The sequence below is a fragment of the Budorcas taxicolor genome, chromosome 11, assembly GCF_023091745.1.
Source record: "Budorcas taxicolor isolate Tak-1 chromosome 11, Takin1.1, whole genome shotgun sequence".
Taxonomy (NCBI): Eukaryota; Metazoa; Chordata; class Mammalia; order Artiodactyla; family Bovidae; genus Budorcas; species Budorcas taxicolor.
The window spans coordinates 134,405,122-134,423,567 of record NC_068920.1 but is presented as its reverse complement, the minus strand read 5'-3'; the positions used below and the strand labels follow the sequence as shown (position 1 = coordinate 134,423,567).

Genomic DNA, 18,446 nt, shown 5'->3' with positions numbered 1-18,446 from the left:
CTTCCAAAGTTATTTTATATTTCCACTAGCAGTGTATGGGAGTTCCAGTGTTTTACATCCTAGCCAGCATTTGGTTACAGTCTTTGTGTGTGTGTGTGTGTGTAGTCTTTAATTTGAGACATTCTAAAAAAGATGTAGAGTGGCAATTCATTGTGTTTTTAATTTGAATTTCCCTAATAATTAATGATATTGAGCATCTTTTCTTTTCATGTCTAACTTGCCATGTATGTATATATTTATTGATGAAGTGTCTGTTCAGTTATTTCGTGCATTTTTAAATTGAGCTCTCTTATCTTACTGTTTTTATTATTGAGATAGAATTCACATACCATAAGATTCACTACCTTAAAGTGTACACCTCAGGAGTTTTTGGCATATCCACAAGACTGTATAACCATTATCACTATCTAATTACAGAACATTTTCATCACCCCAAAAAGGAAAGTCATACCCTTTAGCAGTCACTGTCCATTCCCTTCTCCCGTGTTCTCTGGCAACTGCTAATCTGCTTTCTCTCAGATTTATCTATTTTGGACATTGTATACAAATGAAATCCTATAGTATGTTGTCCTTTGTGTGGCTACTTTCACTTACCATACTGTTTTCAAGGTTCATCCATGTTGTAGCATGTATCACTACTTCTTTCCTTTTTATGGAAAGATGATATTCCAATATATGGATGCCACCAGTCGATGGGCATTCAGATTTTTTTCTACTTTTTGACTATTATGAATAATGCTGCTATGAACATTTGTATACAAGTTTTTGTGTGAACATATGTTTTCAATTGTCTTGGGAAGTGTAACCTAGGAATGGAATTGCTTAGGTCATACAGTAATTCTGTGTTTAACTTTTTGAGGAATTGCCTGCTTCCCACAGTAATTGTACTATTTTACATTCTCATCAGCAACATATGAAGGTTCCAATTTCTCTATTGTTTAGACGACCCAGATAATCATGATGATGTGATCACTAATCTAGAGCCAGACATCTTGGAATGTGAAGTCAAGTGGGCCTTAGAAAGCATCACTACGAACAAAGCTAGTGGAGGTGATGGAATTCCAGTTGAGCTCTTTCAAATCCTGAAAGATGATGCTGTGAAAGTGCTGCACTCAATATGCCAGCAAATTTGGAAAATGCAGCAGTGGCCACAGGACCCGAAAAGGTCAGTTTTCATTCCAATTCCAAAGAAAGGCAATGCAAAAGAATGCTCAAACTACCGCACAGTTGCACTCATCTCACATGCTAGTAAAGTAATGCTCAAAATTCTCCAAGCCAGGCTTCAGCAATACGTGAACCGTGAAATCCCTGATGTTCAAGCTGGTTTTAGAAAAGGCAGAGGAACCAGAAATCAAATTGCCAACATCCGCTGGATCATGGAAAAAGCAAGAGAGTTCCAGAAAAACATCTATTTCTGCTTTATTGACTATGCCAAAGCCTTTGACTGTGTGGATCACAATCAACTGTGGAAAATTCTGAAAGAGATGGGAATACCAGACCATCTAACCTGCCTCTTGAGAAACCTGTATGCAGGTCAAGAAGCAACAGTTAGAACTGGACATGGAACAACAGACTGGTTCCAAATAGGAAAAGGAGTACATCAAGGTTGTATATTGTCACCCTGCTTATTTAACTTCTATGCAGAGTACATCATGAGAAATGCTGGACTGGAAGAAACACAAGCTGGAATCAAGATTGTCGGAAGAAATATCAATAACCTCAGATATGCAGATGACACCACCCTAATGGCAGAAAGTGAAGAGGAACTAAAAAGCCTCTTGATGAAAGTGAAAGAGGAGAGCGAAAAAGTTGGCTTAAAGCTCAACATTCAGAAAACAAAGATCATGGCATCTGGTCCCATCACTTCATGGGAAATAGATGGGGAAACAGTGGAAACCGTGTCGGGCTTTATTTTTTTGGGCTCCAAAATCACTTCAGATGGTGACTGCAGCCATGAAATTAAAAGACGCTTGCTCCTTGGAAGAAAAGTTATGACCAACCTAGATAGCATATTCAAAAGCAGAGACTACTTTGCCGACTAAGGTCCGTCTAGTCAAGGCTATGGTTTTTCCTGTGGTCATGTATGGATGTGAGAGTTGGACTGTGAAGAAGGCTGAGCACCGAAGAATTGATGCTTTTGAACTGTGGTGTTGGAGAAGACTCTTGAGAGTCCCTTGGACTGCAAGGAGATCCAACCAGTCCATTCTGAAGGAGATCAACCCTGGGATTTCTTTGGAAGGAATGATGCTAAAGCTGAAACTCCAGTACTTTGGCCACCTCATGCAAAGAGTTGACTCATTGGAAAAGACTGTGATGCTGGGAGGGATTGGGGGCAGGAGGAGAAGGGGACAACCAAGGATGAGATGGCTGGATGGCATCACGGACTCGATGGACGTGAATCTGAGTGAACTCCGGGAGATGGTGATGAACAGGGAGGCCTGGCGTGCTGCGATTCATGGGGTCACAGAGTCGGATACGACTGAGCAACAACTGAACTGAACTTAGAGTTCACTGAACCTCTGGTATCAGTGGGCATATAGTTCCCAACACATTTGGAAAACGCTCAGCCATTCCCTCTTCAAATATTTTTCTATCCCACCCCTCTCCTTTTGGGAAATAAAATTATACTTTTAATCACCTGCTTGAAAGCTGTCTCATCTATCCCATAGCCCTCTGATTACCTGCTAATTTTTTTCAGACTTTTCCCTACTGCGTTTCATTTTGGACAGCTTATTTTCTTATGAGTTTGTTTACTTATCTTTTCTTTCGGAATAGGCAATCTACTGTTAAGCTGGTCTGTGTATTTTTCATTTTAGACATTGTAGTTTTCATCCTTAAAGTTTTTAGGGGGTCTTTTAAAAACTCTTCACTGTCTCAAAATGTCTGCTGTTTCTTCTAGTTTCCTAAACTTAGTTCAGTTCAGTCGCTCAGTCGTTTCTGACTCTTTACAACCCCATGGACTGCAGCACTCCAGGCTTCCCTGTCTATCACCAACTCCCAGAGCTTGCTCAAACTCACGTCCATCGATTCGGTAATGCCATCCAACCATCTCATCCTCTGTTGTCCCACTATCCTCCTGCCTTCAATCTTTCCCAGTATCAGGGTCTTTTCTAATGAGTCAGTTCTTTGCATGAAGTGGCCAAGTATTGGCGTTTCAGCTTCAGCATCAGTCCTTCCAATGAATATTCAGGACTCATTTCCTTTAGGTTTGACTGCTTTGATCTCCTTGCAGTCCAAGGGACTCTAAGAGTCTTCTCCAACACCACAGTTCAAAAGCATCAATTCTTTGGAGCTCAGCTTTCTTTATAGTCCAGCTCTCATATCCATAGATGACTACTGGAAAAACCATAGCTTTGACTATACAGACCTTTGTTGGTAAAGTAATGTCTTTGCTTTTTATTATGCTGTCTAGGTTTGTCATAGCTTTTCTTCCAGGGAGCAACCATCTTTTAATTTCATGGTTGCAGTCACCATCTGCAGTGATTTTGGAGCCCAAGAAAATAAAGTCTGTCACTGTTTCCATTGTTTCCCCATCTATTTGCCGTGAAGTGATGGGACTGGATGCCATGATCTTCGTTTTCTGAATGTTGAGTTTTAAGCCACCTTTTTCACTCTCCTCTTTCACTTTAATCAAGAGGCTCTTTAGTTCTTTGTCACTTTCTGCCATAAGCATGGTGTCATTTGCATATCTGAGGTTATTGATATTTCTTCCTGCAATCTTGATTCCAGCTTGTGCTTCATCCAGTTGGGCATTTTGCATGATGTACTCTGCATATAAGTTAAATAAGTAAGGTGACAATAGGCTTGATGTATTCCTTTCCTAGTTTGAAACCAGTTGGTTCCAATTTGGAGCCAACCTTTTCCAATTTTGAACTTATGAACTATTTTAATGTCTTGGTCTAATAATTATATTGTCTGTGTCATTTCTGAGGTAGTTTTTATGTATTTTTTAAAATTTTTATTTATTTTAAAAGTTTTATTTACTTATTTATTTTTGGCTTCCCTGAGTCCTTGTTGCTCTACCGGGACTTTTTCTAGTTGCAGCAAGTGGAGGCTACTTTTAGTTGTGGTGCATGGGTTTCTTACTGTGGTGGCTTCTCTTGTTGCAGAGCATGGTCTCTAGGGCCTGTGGGCTTTAGTAGTTGTGGCCTACAGGCTTAGTTGCCCTGCAGCAGTGGAATGTTTCCACACCAGGGATCAAACTTGTGTCCCCCGCATTGCAAGACAGACTCTCAATCACTGGGCCACCGGGGAAGCCCTCTGGGGTAGTTTTGATTGATTCTTCTTTTCATTATTAGTAAAATTTTTCTGCTTCTTTGTATGCTTGGTGATTTTTTAAATTGGATACCAGGCATTGTGAATTTTTTTTGAGTGCTGGATATTTTTTATTTTCAATAAATGCTCTTAGCTTTGTTCTGGGATGCAGTTAAGTTACTCAGACACAGTCTTTTTTTTTTTTTTAATGTCTTGCCACCAAGCTTTGTCAGGTAGAACTGTAGTGGCATTTTGTATGTGGCTAGTTTTAACTCTATGCTTTGCATACCATAAAGTTTTTCACTCTGGCTGATTGTTAAGAGGAATAACTCCTGGGGTTTGTGACCTGTAGGGATTGTTTCCCTAATCCTTTCAGGTACTTCTTTGCACAGTGTTTCTTTGAGAGAAGTTTCCCCACGTGCATACAGTGGTCAGGGCTTCCCTGGTGGCTCAGAAGATAAAGAATTTGCCTGCAATGTGGGAGACCTGGGTTCAGTCCCTGGGTTGGGAAGATCCCCTGGAGGAGGGCAAGGCAACCCACTACAGTCTTCTTGCCTGGAGAATCCCATGGACAGAGGAACCTGGGGGGCTACAGTCCATGAGGTCGCAGAGTCAGACACGACAGCGACTAAGCACAGCACAGCAGCACAGCACAGCATTCACCTGAAGCCTCAAGGGGGACCCTCTACAGATCTAATCGTCTGGAGATCCCCCAGACTCTCTGTGTGACTGTCTTCCCTCTGGTACTGTGCTCTATGAACTGTAGCCTTCCCAGACTCCCAACGCCCTTCCTCGTTTCAGTCACTTCCTCCTCTCTGCACCAGTCTGGAAATTCTCTCCAGGCACTAATGAGCTATTTTAAGATTTACCTTGTTTTCTGTATCTCAGAGGCCACTGTCCTTCATAGCCTGATATCCAGTGTCTTTCACTATATTTTTTAAGGTTCCCTACTATTCTGTCTGAAAGTAGTGGTTTTCATCCCAGCCATTATTTATTTAGAATTTCAGTTATCAACTTGTCCAACCTTTTGCTGTTGTCTCATAACTCACTGCAACTTTATTCATTTTCCAGTCTTACTTCTTTCTGTTTTTCAGACTGGATGAATTCTAATGATTTGAATTCAAGTTCACTGACTCTTTTAAAGTCATCTTCAATCTGCTATTAAGCCATTTAAATTTTTTTTAAATTTAAGAACAATATTTTTCACTTGTTTATTTTTCATTCTTTTTCTGCTGACATTTTTCTATTCATTATGAGCATATTTTCCTTTAACTTCTTAAACGTAGCTATAATAGTTGACCTAGAATCCTTATCTGCTCATTTCAACATATGGGCCATCTCAGAGTTGATTTCCGTAAGATTGTATTTCTTTTTGAAGTATGGATCACATTTTGCTGTTTAGTGATTTTGAACATTATGAATGCTATATTGCAAAGGGTCTGGAATCTGTCATGTTCCTCTGATTAATATGGAACTTTTGTTTAGCAGACAGTTTACTTGGCTGAAAATGAACTCTAGACTTTGTTTCTCCTGCAGTTGGCAGCAAATTAAATCACTGTTTAGTTTTTTTTAGCTTTAGCTGGGCTGCATGGAGTTTTTATTGTGTGCATATGTAGTTCAAGGGTCTACTAGAGATTTGGTCTGCAGAATTTGTGGCATTCCGTGTATGGCTTTCTCCTTTCAGGCATTTCTCCTTTCACTTTCTTGCTGCTATGGTTGCCCTGAACTCTGTCTTCTAATTCTGGAATCTGTAAAACTGTGTATCTTTATCTGCATTTGAGCCACCTCCTTTAGCTATGATTGATGCCTGCTGTTAGACAAAAGTTCATAAAAAACTGAAAACTTTTCCAGTGCTATTCTGATTTTCCAAGTGTTGACTTCCCTTTAGTTTCTTCCTGCTCTGGCTTGGTCTTCAATGTCTTCAGGTGATTGTTTTAATATATTGGTACTCATCTTGGTTTTGAGAACAGTAGATTTGCTAGAAATAGCAACTCTGTGAGGCAGAAAGGACAAAGAAAATGAATTTGGAGTTAGATACATTTGAGTTTGAATTTTGGGCTCAGTGTAGGATTTTCTAGGCTTCTGGTTGTTGCTTACCTCTGATGAGCCTTAATTTCCTTGTGTGTTAATGGGGAAGGTTAGTTCTTAGATTTTAAGATTTTATTCATCTGTTGTGGAAAATTTCAGGGATTTCCCTGGTGGCTCAGTTGGTAAAGAGCCTGTCTACAATGCAGGAGAACCGGGTTTGATCCCTAGGTCGGGAAGATCCCCTAGAGAAGGAAATGGCAACCTATTCCAGTATTCTTACCTGGAGAATTCCATGGACAGAGGAGCCTGGTGGGCTACAGTCCATGGGGTCACAAAGAGTTGGACACGACTGAGTGACTAACTTTCTTTCTGGAAAACACAGGTAGTGGAACTGAAGACAACTAATTCTAATGACAGTTCATTTGAGAATATTTTTTGTGTGTAATTATGAGAAGATTTCAAAGGTCACCCCAAATGTCTCCCACCTTGGGACTCTTTTATTATTAATCACTTTTTCCATTGCAGAAATATTATAGCTTAAAATTTGCTCTTTTTAGCCATTAGTAGCTGTATAATTTGGTATCCACATGTATGTTAGATATCAGCCTCTTGCATTTTCTGGCGGATGTTTAATTGAGGAAGAGTTGTTATGAAAATGGAAAAACTTGATTTTATGAACTACTTCCAGAAGATTGTGTTGGCTTAAAATATTGAGAATGTGGCTTGTTCATAAAAAGTATCAATATTTGATAGCTACAATGACTAGGGTTGTGGTTTATTTGCTAAGTTGGGTCCAACTCTTTTGTGACCACATGGACTGCAGCCTGCAAGGCTCCTCTGTCCATGAGATTTTCCAGGAGAGAATACTGGAGTGGGTTGCCATTTCCTTCTCCAGGGGAATCTTCCCAACCCAGGGATTGAACTCATCTCCTGCGCTACAGGCAGATTCTTTGCCACTGAGCCACCAGGGAAGCCCATAAATGACTAAGTGTAATCAAATAAAATTCATTAATGAGTAAATGAATTCCATTAGAGGCCTGATTGTATCATTTTATAGGATGTGAAAAAAGATGGGTACCATGTGACTTCGGGCAAGTCATTTGACCATGTTGGGAATCCAAATGTCTGTGATCTGAGTTATTTTTTTTTCCCTAAAGTAAAATGTAGCTGAGAGTGGAAAGATTCAAATACTCTTTAAAAAGTACTTGATGATATGATTTGAGGTAAAAAAAATTGGGATTTACAGAGAACTTCCCAGGGATATATAGGACACATAAAATATTATTAATCTAGGTAGTACTAATAATTTAATTTTTTAATACTTGATTTTCAAAATTTTATTCTATCATTTTAGGTATTAGCTAAGGAAGATGTTGATGCAGCTATTCAATCAATATTATATAGAGAAAACTATATAATCAAGGTAAGAATTGGCTACAAAATATGTCTCAGTTAAAAATTAAATTTTGTTTTTCTATTTTATATGTAGTGCCATGTCATTACAAAAATTTTAGGAACTATAGAAAATAATGGAAACACTCCTTAGCCTTTAGGATTGACCTTAAAAGAGCTCTGAGGTTGCTTTAATTTACTTCTTCGCTTTCTATACTTTGTGGGGATTCTTTTATAGATACCTTATAAGAGTTTCCTCCTATTCACTTGTTTCTTCATTTTAGTGGGACTTCTAGGAATCCCTGTCTATTTTTAAGAGCTGTTATTGGAACACACTGACAAATTATTACTCAGAAATACCTACGTAAGAACAAGGCTTTAACTGTAGCAGGATGGGCTTAATTATAAGACAAGATGAATGTCCATGTGATGTGTACTAAACTCTGGAGTGGGCAGCCTATTTTTGTTTTTAAGAATTTTCTTTGGAGTTGTTTAAAAAGGAAAGGAATTATTCACTGAGAATGGTAGAGATGTGCTATGACCTGAAGTTAGGGAGGGATATTACCTGGAAAAGGTCTCAGGGTTTTTAGTACTTTATTTTTTTCATTTTAAATTTCATGTTGTTGATCCTAGTAATCACATGATTTCATTTGCTAGATGAAAGGTGTATGAGAAGTTTTGCTGAGGATGATTTAGTTTTATAGCCTGATTTAGGCATTTTCTTTGCAGGCTACTTGCCTTTTGTACCAGGTTGTGCTACAGTTCAGCCTTTTCACTCTTGTCTTTTTTTTCCTGGCCACACCGAGCAGCTTATGGGATCTTAGTTCCCTGCCCAGGGACTGGACATGTCCCCCACTACAGTAGAAGTACAGGGTCTTAACCGCTGGATGGCCAGGGCAGTCAAAAATAACTCTGTTCTTTAAGATCTATCCCAAGTGTCTACCAATTTGGAAATCTTTTAAAAATTTTATTGGGACTGTCATGATGGCCCTTGGTTAAGACTCCATACTCTCAATGCAGGGGACATGGGCTTTATCCCTGGATGGGGAACTAGCTAAGATCCTGCATGCTGCACAGTGTGACCAAAGGAAGAAAAAAGTTGATTGTTTTTCTACTGTGGTAAAATACATGTAACATAAAATTTGCTTTTTAAACCATTTTTGAATGTATAATTCAGTGACATTAATTACATTGATATGTTGTACAACTGTCCCCATTATCTATTTCTAAAACTTTTTCATCACCCCAAAGAAAACTTTGTACTTGTTAAGCAGTAACTCCCCATCCCTTCTTTTGCAAGCCTCTTGTGACCTCTGGTTTCTGTCTCTTTGAGTTTGCCTAATCTAGTTATTTGATATAAGTGGAATCCTAAAATATTTGTCCTTTTGTGTCTGGCATATTTCAGTTAGTATATTGTTTTTAAGGTTCATCCGTGTTGTAGCATGTGTCAGAATTTCCCTCCTTATACTTGTATAATATTCCATTATGTGTATATATCACATTTTGTTTATACTTTCATCTGTTGATGGACACTGAAGTTATTGCCACCTCTTGGCTACTGTAATGACGCAGTGAACACTGAGCCCCATATATCTCTTGCTACATTGTCCCTCCTACCATTGTTTCGTAGATCTGTTTTATAATCTGTCCTCCAGGGAGAGCAGGTATATTATCTAATTTATTCATGTATTCTTTGTTTCCAGTATTGTGTGTGTCACGCATTAGAAGCCAACGTAGTGATTTAATTAATGGGTGCTTTTGTGGATTATTCTTATGAATATAAATTAAATTTAAATTTTGGAACAAGAAAACATTAAGATAATATATTTGTCTTTCCTGTCACTGTTTACTAGGAATTAGATAAGTGTTTAAAACATCATGACTTCCTAAATGCAAGAAGAAAAGAGATATTGTATAAAAGATGGGTTGATCATGTGGCAGATCCTCTCCAGAAAAAAATTATAGAAAAAGTCACTTCATATAAGAAGATTAAAAAAAGGAGACAAGAAGAATTAGATGGTTTTTTAAAATATGTAAATAAAAAGGTACTAAGGATTCATTTGTTAGTTTTTTCAGTTGCTCAAAAACTATAATTATCTTTTTTTATTTATAACTATCCAAACAGCCTAATCTTGCCAACTCTGTTTATGCATAATCTATACTCTATCATAGCATACATTATTCTTAAATCCCGGGCATGTGGAAAGGATGGAGGTAAAGGGTTAGATCTGTATTTAAATGTGAACATTAGAATCATTTTTCTTTTTTTTTCTGTATGTAATTGTTAATTTTATCTATCAGTTTTAAAAATTTGGAGTCTAGGTTCAAGATATGTGTTGTTTTTCTTTTTTTAATTCTGGAGCTTGATTATTTACAAAATATAAAATATTTTGTAATATTTTGGTATATAAAATATTTCTGTTTTTCTGGCATTTTAAAGAGATCTGAGATGTTTGACTAGTATCTAAAAACAAAAGATCCTAAATCTTTCAGTGTTCTAATACCTTTTATTAAAAGGTATTAAAAAGGTTCTAATACCTTTTATCTAATACCTTTTATTAAATACCTTTTATAAAAAAGAGGTGGCAATAATTTTTTATTATTTATAAAAATCTTGCAAACTTTAATTAGATTCCATCACTATGATATTTATTACTTAAATACATTATTTATTACAGTTATTATATAATTATACATTATAATGTATATTTATATTATATGATTATTTTACATTATTACATTATTTACATATTATTTTACATTACATCAGCAGTGGCCATAGGACTGGAAAAGGTCAGTTTTCAGTCCAATCCCAAAAAATGCAGGCATAGAAAAAATAAGATGCAAAATTCAGAATCATACAATTACTTACAGAAAGTTTTTAATTTAAGACCAAGTTTACTGGCTTCTGATCAAGTATACTTTTCCCAACATCCTGGATTCATTCCCTGCTTGAAGACTAGATAAAGAACAGCTAGACAGGGATCAAGACCATCCCCATGGAAAAGAAATGCAAAAAAGCAAAATGGCTGTCTGGGGAGGCCTCACAAATAGCTGTGAAAAGAAGAGAAGTGAAAAGCAAAGGAGAAAAGGAAAGATACAAGCATCTGAATGCAGAGTTCCAAAGAATAGCAAGAAGAGATAAGAAAGCCTTCTTCAGCGATCATTGCAAAGAAATAGAGGAAAACAACAGAATGGGAAAGACTAGAGATCTCTTCAAGAAAATTAGAGATACCAACGGAACATTTCATGCAAAGATGGGCTCAATAAAGGACAGAAATGGTATGGACCTAACAGAAGCAGAAGATATTAAGAAGAGGTGGCAAGAATACACAGAAGAACTATACAAAAAAGATCTTCACGACCCAGATAATCACGATGGTATGATAACTCACCTAGAGCCAGACGTCCTGGAATGTGAAGTCAAGTGGGCCTTAGAAAGCATCACTACGAACAAAGCTAGTGGAGGTGATGGAATTCCAGTTGAGCTCTTTCAAATCCTGAAAGATGATGCTGTGAAAGTGCTGCACTCAATATGCCAGCAAATTTGGAAAACTCAGCAGTGGCCACAGGACCCCAAAAGGTCAGTTTTCATTCCAATCCCAAAGAAAGGCAATGCCAAAGAATGCTCAAACTACCACACAATTGCACTCATCTCACATGCTAGTAAAGTAATGCTCAAAATTCTCCAAGCCAGGCTTCAGCAATACGTGAACCGTGAACTTCCAGATGTTCAAGCTGGTTTTAGAAAAGGCAGAGGAACCAGAGATCAAATTGCCAGTATCCACTGGATCATGGAAAAAGCAAGAGAGTTCCAGAAAAACATCTATTTCTGCTTTATTGACTATGCCAAAGCCTTTGACTGTGTGGATCACAATCAACTGTGGAAAATTCTGAAAGAGATGGGAATACCAGACCATCTAACCTGCCTCTTGAGAAACCTGTATGCAGGTCAAGAAGCAACAGTTAGAACTGGACATGGAACAACAGACTGGTTCCAAACAGCAAAAGGAGTACGTCAAGGCTGTATATTGTCACCCTGCTTATTTAACTTCTATGCAGAGTACATCATGAGAAATGCTGGACTGGAAGAAACACAAGCTGGAATCAAGATTGCCAGGAGAAATACCAATAACCTCAGATATGCAGATGACACCACCCTAATGGCAGAAAGTGAATAGGAACTAAAAAGCCTCTTGATGAAAGTGAAAGAGGAGAGCGAAAAAGTTGGCCTAAAGCTCAACATTCAGAAAACAAAGATCATGGCATCTGGTCCCATCACTTCATGGGAAATAGATGGGGAAACAGTGGAAACAGTGTCAGACTTTATCTTTTTGGGCTCCAAAATCACTGCAGATGGTGAATGTAGCCATGAAATTAAAAGACCCTTACTCCTTGGAAGAAAAGTTATGACCAACCTAGATAGCATTATTGAAAAGCAGAGACATTACTTTGCCAACAAACGTCCGTTTAGTCAAGGCTTTGGTTTTTCCTGTGGTCATGTATGGATGCGAGAGTTGGACTGTGAAGAAGGCTGAGTGCCGAAGAATTGATGCTTTTGAACTGTGGTGTTGGAGAAGACTCTTAAGAGTCCCTTGGGCTGCAAGGAGATCCAACCAGTCTATTCTGAAGGAGATCAGCCCTGGGATTTCTTTGGAAGGAATGATGCTAAAGCTGAAACTCCAGTACTTTGGCCACCTCATGGGACGAGTTGACTCACTGGAAAAGACTGATGCTGGGAGGGATTGGGGGCAGGAGGAGAAGGGGACGACCAAGGATGAGATGGCTGGATGGCATCACGGACTTGATGGATGTGAGTCTGAGTGAACTCCGGGAGACGGTGATGAACAGGGAGGCCTGGCGTGCTACGATTCATGGGGTCGCAAAGAGGTGGACACAACTGAGTGACTGAACTGAACACATTCTCTAGGATTGAAAGTGAAAGTGATTTACATTACATTATTTTTACATTATAATGTATAATTATACATTATTATTACTTAGATAAATCCAGTTTGGTCTTCCCATTACATTTGCATTTGTCATTGATACCATTTTAAAGCATAACAGTGGAACTCTGTATTTGACTCTTGAGTCTTGTTATGTTCAAAATTAATCGTGCACCTCTTATTCTTATGTGTGGTTCCTTCTTATAGGGAAATGCATTTATAGAGCATTATGATCCGAAAGAGTATGATCCTTTTTACGTGAACAAAGAGGACCCGAATTTTCTGAAGGTAGATTTTTAATTTTAACTTTGGTGTTATGTGGTTTATGTTTTTGAACAGTCTTTATATGTAAGTAGTCCTTCAGTGATTCCCTATGAATGCTGTAACATCTTAATCATGTCCCATCTCCACAGCTTTGACTATATGGAAGTTTGTCAGCAAAGTGATGTCTCTGCTTTTTAATATGTTGTCTAGGTTTGCCACAGCTTTTCTAAGGAGCAAGCGTCTTAATTTCATGACTGCAGTCACCATCTTCAGTGATTTTGGAGCCCAAGAAAATAAAATATGTCATTGTTTCTACCTTTTCCCCATCTGTTTGCTATGAAGTGATGGGACTGGATGCCATGACCTTAGTTTTTTTGTATGTTGAGTTTTTAGCCAGCTTTTTCACTCTCCTCTTTCACCCTCATCAAGAGGCTCTTTAGTTCCTCTTCACTTTCTGCCATTAGAGTGGTATCATCTGCGTATCTAAGGTTATTGATATTTCTCCTAGCAGTCTCGATTCCAGCTAGTGATTCATCCAGCCTGGCATGTATGCATCAGTTCAGTTCAGTTCAGTCACTCAGTTGTGTCCAACTCTTTGCGACCCCATGGACCACAGCACGCCAGGCCTCCCTGTCCATCACCAACTCCTGGAGTCTACTCAGACTCATCTCCATTGAATCGGTGATGCCATCTAAACATCTCATCCTCTGTCGTCCCCTTCTCTTCCTGCCCCCAATCCCTCCCAGCATCAGGGTCTTTTCCAATGAGTCAACTCTTCGCATGAGGTAACCAAAGTTTTGGCATTTCAGCTTCAGCATCAGTCCTTCCAGTGAACACCCAGGACTGATCTCCTTTAGGATGGACTGGTTGGATCTCCTTGCAGTCCAAGGGACTCTCAAGAGTCTTCTCCAGCACCACAGTTCAAAAGAATCAATTCTTTGGTGTTCAGCTTTCTTTATAGTCCAACTGTCACATCCATACATGACTACTGGAAAAACCATAGCCTTAACGAGATAGACCTCTGTTGGTAAAGTAATGTCTCTGCCTTTTAATATGCTGTCTCAGTTGGTCATAACAGAAGTTAAATAAACAAGGTGACGATATATAGCCTTGTACTCCTTTTCCAATTTTGAACCAGTCCATTGTTCCATGTCCAGTTCTAACTGTTGCTTCTTGACCCACATACAGGTTTCTCGGGAGATAGGTTAGGCAGTCTGGTATTCCCATCTCTTTAAGAATTTTCCAGTTTGTTGTGATCCACACAGTCAAAGGCATTAGCGTAGTCAATGAAGCAGAAGTAGATGTTTTCCTAGAATTCCCTTGCTTTCTCTGTGATCCAGCGAATGTTGGCAATTTGATCTCTGGTTCCTCTGCCTTTTCTAAACCCTGCTTGTACATCTGGAAGTTCTTGGTACATGTACCACTGAAGCCTAGCTTGAAGGATTTTGAGCATAACCTTACTCACATATGAAATGAGCACAATTGTGTAGTAGTTTGTACCTTCTTTGATACTTCTCTTCTTTGGGATTGGAATGAAAACTAACCTTTTCCAGTCCTGTGGCCCCTGCTGAGTTTTCCAAATTTGCTAACACATTGAATGCAACACTTTAACAGCATTATCTTTTAGGATTTGAAATAGCTCAACTGGAATTCCATCACCTCCACTAGACTTGACTGTAGTAATCTTCCTAAGGCCCACTTGACTTCACACTCCAGGATGTCAGGCTCTAGGTGAGTGGCCACACCATCATGGTTATCTGGGTCATTAAGACTTTTTTTTGTAGAGTTCTGTGTATTCTTGCCACCTCTTTTTAATCTCTTCTTCTGTTAGATCTTTACCATTTCTTTTCTTTATCATCCCCAATCTTGCATGAAATGTTCCTTTGATATCTCCAGTTTTCTTGAAGAGATCTCTAGCCTTTCCCATTCTGTTGTTTTCCTCTACTTCTTTGCACTGTCCATTTAAGTAAGGCTTCTTATCTCTCCTTGCTATTCTCTGGAACTCTGCATTCAGTTGGGTATATCTTTCCCTTTCTCCCTTGCCTTCCGCTTTTCTTCTTTGCTCAGCTATTTGTAAAGCCTCCTCAGACAACCACTTCCTATTTTTGCATTCCAATCCCCTATGATGAAAAGGACATCTTTTTTTTTGGTGTTAGTTCTATAAGGTCTTATAGATCTTCATAGAACCAATCAACTTCAGCTTCTTTGACATCAGTGGTTGGGGCATAGACTTGGATTACTGTGATGTTGAATGGCTTGCCTTGGAAACGAACTGAAATCATTCTGTCATTTTTGAGATTGCACACAAGCATTCCTTTTTGGACTCTTTTGTTGACTGTGAGAGCTACTCCATTTCTTCTAAGGGATTCTTGCTGACAATAGTAGATATAATGGTCATTTGAATTAAGTTTCCCATTGATTTCTAAGATGTAGATATTCCCTGTTGTCATCTCCTGCTTGACCACATCCAATTTACTTTGATTCCTCAGACCTAACATTCCAGGTTCCTATGCAATATTGTTCTTTACAGCATCGGACTTTACTTTCACCACCAGACAGATCTGCAACCCAGCGTTGTTTCCACTTTGGCCCACCTGTTTCATTCTTTCTGGAGCTATTAGTAATTACCCTCTGTTCTTCCCTAGTAGCATATTGGACACCTTCCAACCATGGGGGCTTATCTTCTGGTGTCATATCTTTTTGCCTTTTCACACTGTTCATGGGGTTCTTGTTGCAAGAATACTGCTGTGGTTTGCCATTCCCTCCTCCAGTGGACCACATTTTGTCAGAACTCTCCACTATGACTGGTCCATCTTAGGTGGCCCTGCACAGCATGGCTCATAGCTTCACTGAGTTATGCAAGCCCCTTTGCCACAACAAGGCTGTGATCTGTCCAGAAGTTTGCACAGCTGTCAATACCAGAGTACAAGTGTGTTTCTAAACTCATACAACAATTTTGCTATATCATCTTTTTTTTTTAATATTCCTCATTTTGAACTTCTAGGTTGTTTTTGACCTATTACTATTATAAACAACGGTATAATGAACATCCCTTTAACTATTTCTTAATTTTTTCCTTAGGATAAGGTCCTGGTAGTAGAATTGCTGTGTTAAAAGTTATACGTGATTTTGATTCATGTCATGAAATTGTTCTCCAAAATGGTTACATAATTTGCACCCCCTCCAGAGAATCTGGGCTTCCCTGGTGACTTAGTTGGTAAAGAGTCTGCCCGCAATGTGGGAGACGTAGGTTCAGTCCCTGGGTCGAGATGATCCCCTGGAGAAAGCAATGGCAACCCACTCCAGTATTCTTGCCTGGAGAGTTCCATGGACAGAGGAGCCTGGTGGGCTATAATCCACAGGGTCACAAACAGTTGGACACAACTGAGTGACTAACACTTCCACTTCCAGAGAATCTACTTTTTTCACGTTTTTGCTAGTAGTGGATATCATTAAACGAAATAAGACAAAAAACCCACCTTGAATCATAGACATGCCCTCCTGGCATTTGCAGGGCAAAGCAGATCTTTATATTGTTGCCCAAATTGGGGTATATATAGATGCTACTGTCTGTATTTTTATAGGTCAGAGTTAAATTGAGAGTTTAGAGGTAGATCCTTAGACATATTAACTAGTAACATAGCTAGTAAGGATGAGAATTGGGATTTGAAACCAGATCTTCCTGATACCAAAGTTTCCTTTTGTTCTTTCACCATGATGACTTTCTAAATGAAGCCGATAGGTGACCTCTTAAGATAAGCTGAGCAATTTGAGGTTATATCAGCAGTTCTCAAAGTGATGTACAAGAACTTTGACAGCCCTGAAACCCTTTTAGGGGGTCCATTAGGCCAAAACTTTTCATAATGGTGTTAAATATTACCAGCTTTTTTTCATTATGTTGACATTTGCACTGATGGTGCAAAAACAGTGTTGGGCAGAACAGCTAGTACCTTAGAACTACTTAAGTTGGTGTCACAAATTAAACTAGTAATCATATTCCTCACTGTCATGCACTCACAGTAAAAAAACAATTCAGTTTCACTTAAGAATGTCCTTGATCAAACAGTAAACATTATTAATTTTATTAAGTCTTACCCCCACTTTTTAAAAATTGAAGTTCAGTTGGTTTACAATGTTATATATTAGTTCCTGGTATATAGCAAAGCAATATATATATATATATATATACTTTTTCAGATTCTTTTCCATTATAGTTCATTACAAGATACTGAATATAGTTCCCTTTGCTGTGCACCACAACCCTGTTGTTTATCTGTTTTTTATCTAGTAGTTTGTATCTGCTAATCCCAAACTCCTAATTTATCCCTCCTCACCTCAGATCTTGGCCTTTTTAATTCTCTGTGTGATGAAATGGGAAGTATGCAAAGAATACTTCTGTGTATTGAAATGCACTATGATTGTTTAAATTATAAGCTGAACTGGCTGATTTTGTTTTTCATGGAACACTTTTACTTATAGACTTTGGTTATTAAGTCTTGGATATTTTGCAGACATTTTCTAGAAAATTACTGAAGTGAGTCTACCGCTTTAAGGGAAACAACTGATGGTATTTGTTGCCAATAATAAAATGTGAGCTTTCAAAAATTTGAATTTTTGAAAAATCATACTATCATCAGTGTGATAGTGTCCCAGTACTCAAAGACTTTACTGATACATTGGTAATGATATTAATAAATGTGATTATTATATAATGAAATGTATTAACATTTGGAAGTCCTCATATAAACTCAGTGATCTAATTTTTTCTAAACCACCAATTAATGTTATGGATAAAAGGTCCATTCAGAGTTCAAGATAGGTCAATGAATTTTAACGTAGCAAAGTTTGAATGACTCATTGATATGGTTTCAGATTCCACATCATCACTAACCTTTAAGAAACCACCTCCTGTTGATTTTGGGTATAATATCTAAAAGAATATCCACAATAATCTGAAAAGGCTATTAAAACAAGAGCTTACCATGCTTCTTTGGCTGGAAAGCCTTGCTTGGAGGTGTGTTGGAGTGCCCTCATCTCTTTGTAATGTGTTACATACATATATATAATAATTAGAATGCCATTTGTTTGTAGATACTGTAATCTTGATTCTTCTGGCATAAGAACCATACATGGATGCTTAGAATAGACCAAAAAAGACCTGCAACCCAGTCCTCAAAGAACTGTTTTTTTTATAGGTTACCATCCCACCATTTCGTGACCCTTTGAAAAAGGCACAATATGACAAAGATGATGGGAAAAGAATTCTTCTTCAGTGTGAGACTGGTACTTAGTTTCTAATTGTTATGTGGTTTCATAACCTAAGAGCAATGGCAGTTGCATTTAAGAGTGCTAATTTTAGGTTTTAATTGTCTTACAGGCAAAATATATACAATGAAAGAATTTAAAGAGGTTGAGAAGGCCAAACTGCATTCCAGATTCCCAGGAATTTCTAATTCAAGGCATTTAATGACTCCAAATGAGTGGATTAGACTGCCTCCAAACTACATAGAAAGTGAATTTTGTAAAAGGAGCAGGTAATGATTAATATAGTAGAAATTA

At 38.2% G+C, this 18,446-nt stretch overlaps 1 protein-coding gene across 1 annotated transcript in view; it reads left to right on the top strand.

Annotated features, from left to right (window-relative positions):
- FAM228B (family with sequence similarity 228 member B) overlaps positions 1 to 18,446 on the top strand; it is a 31,530-nt gene that overhangs the window by 6,918 nt on the left and 6,166 nt on the right. Inside the window, exons 3-7 of the mRNA XM_052649118.1 lie at positions 7,637 to 7,705; positions 9,528 to 9,719; positions 12,831 to 12,911; positions 18,083 to 18,170; positions 18,265 to 18,421. Coding sequence (XP_052505078.1) covers positions 7,637 to 7,705; positions 9,528 to 9,719; positions 12,831 to 12,911; positions 18,083 to 18,170; positions 18,265 to 18,421 — 587 coding nt within the window. The remainder of the gene's footprint in view (positions 1 to 7,636; positions 7,706 to 9,527; positions 9,720 to 12,830; positions 12,912 to 18,082; positions 18,171 to 18,264; positions 18,422 to 18,446) is intronic.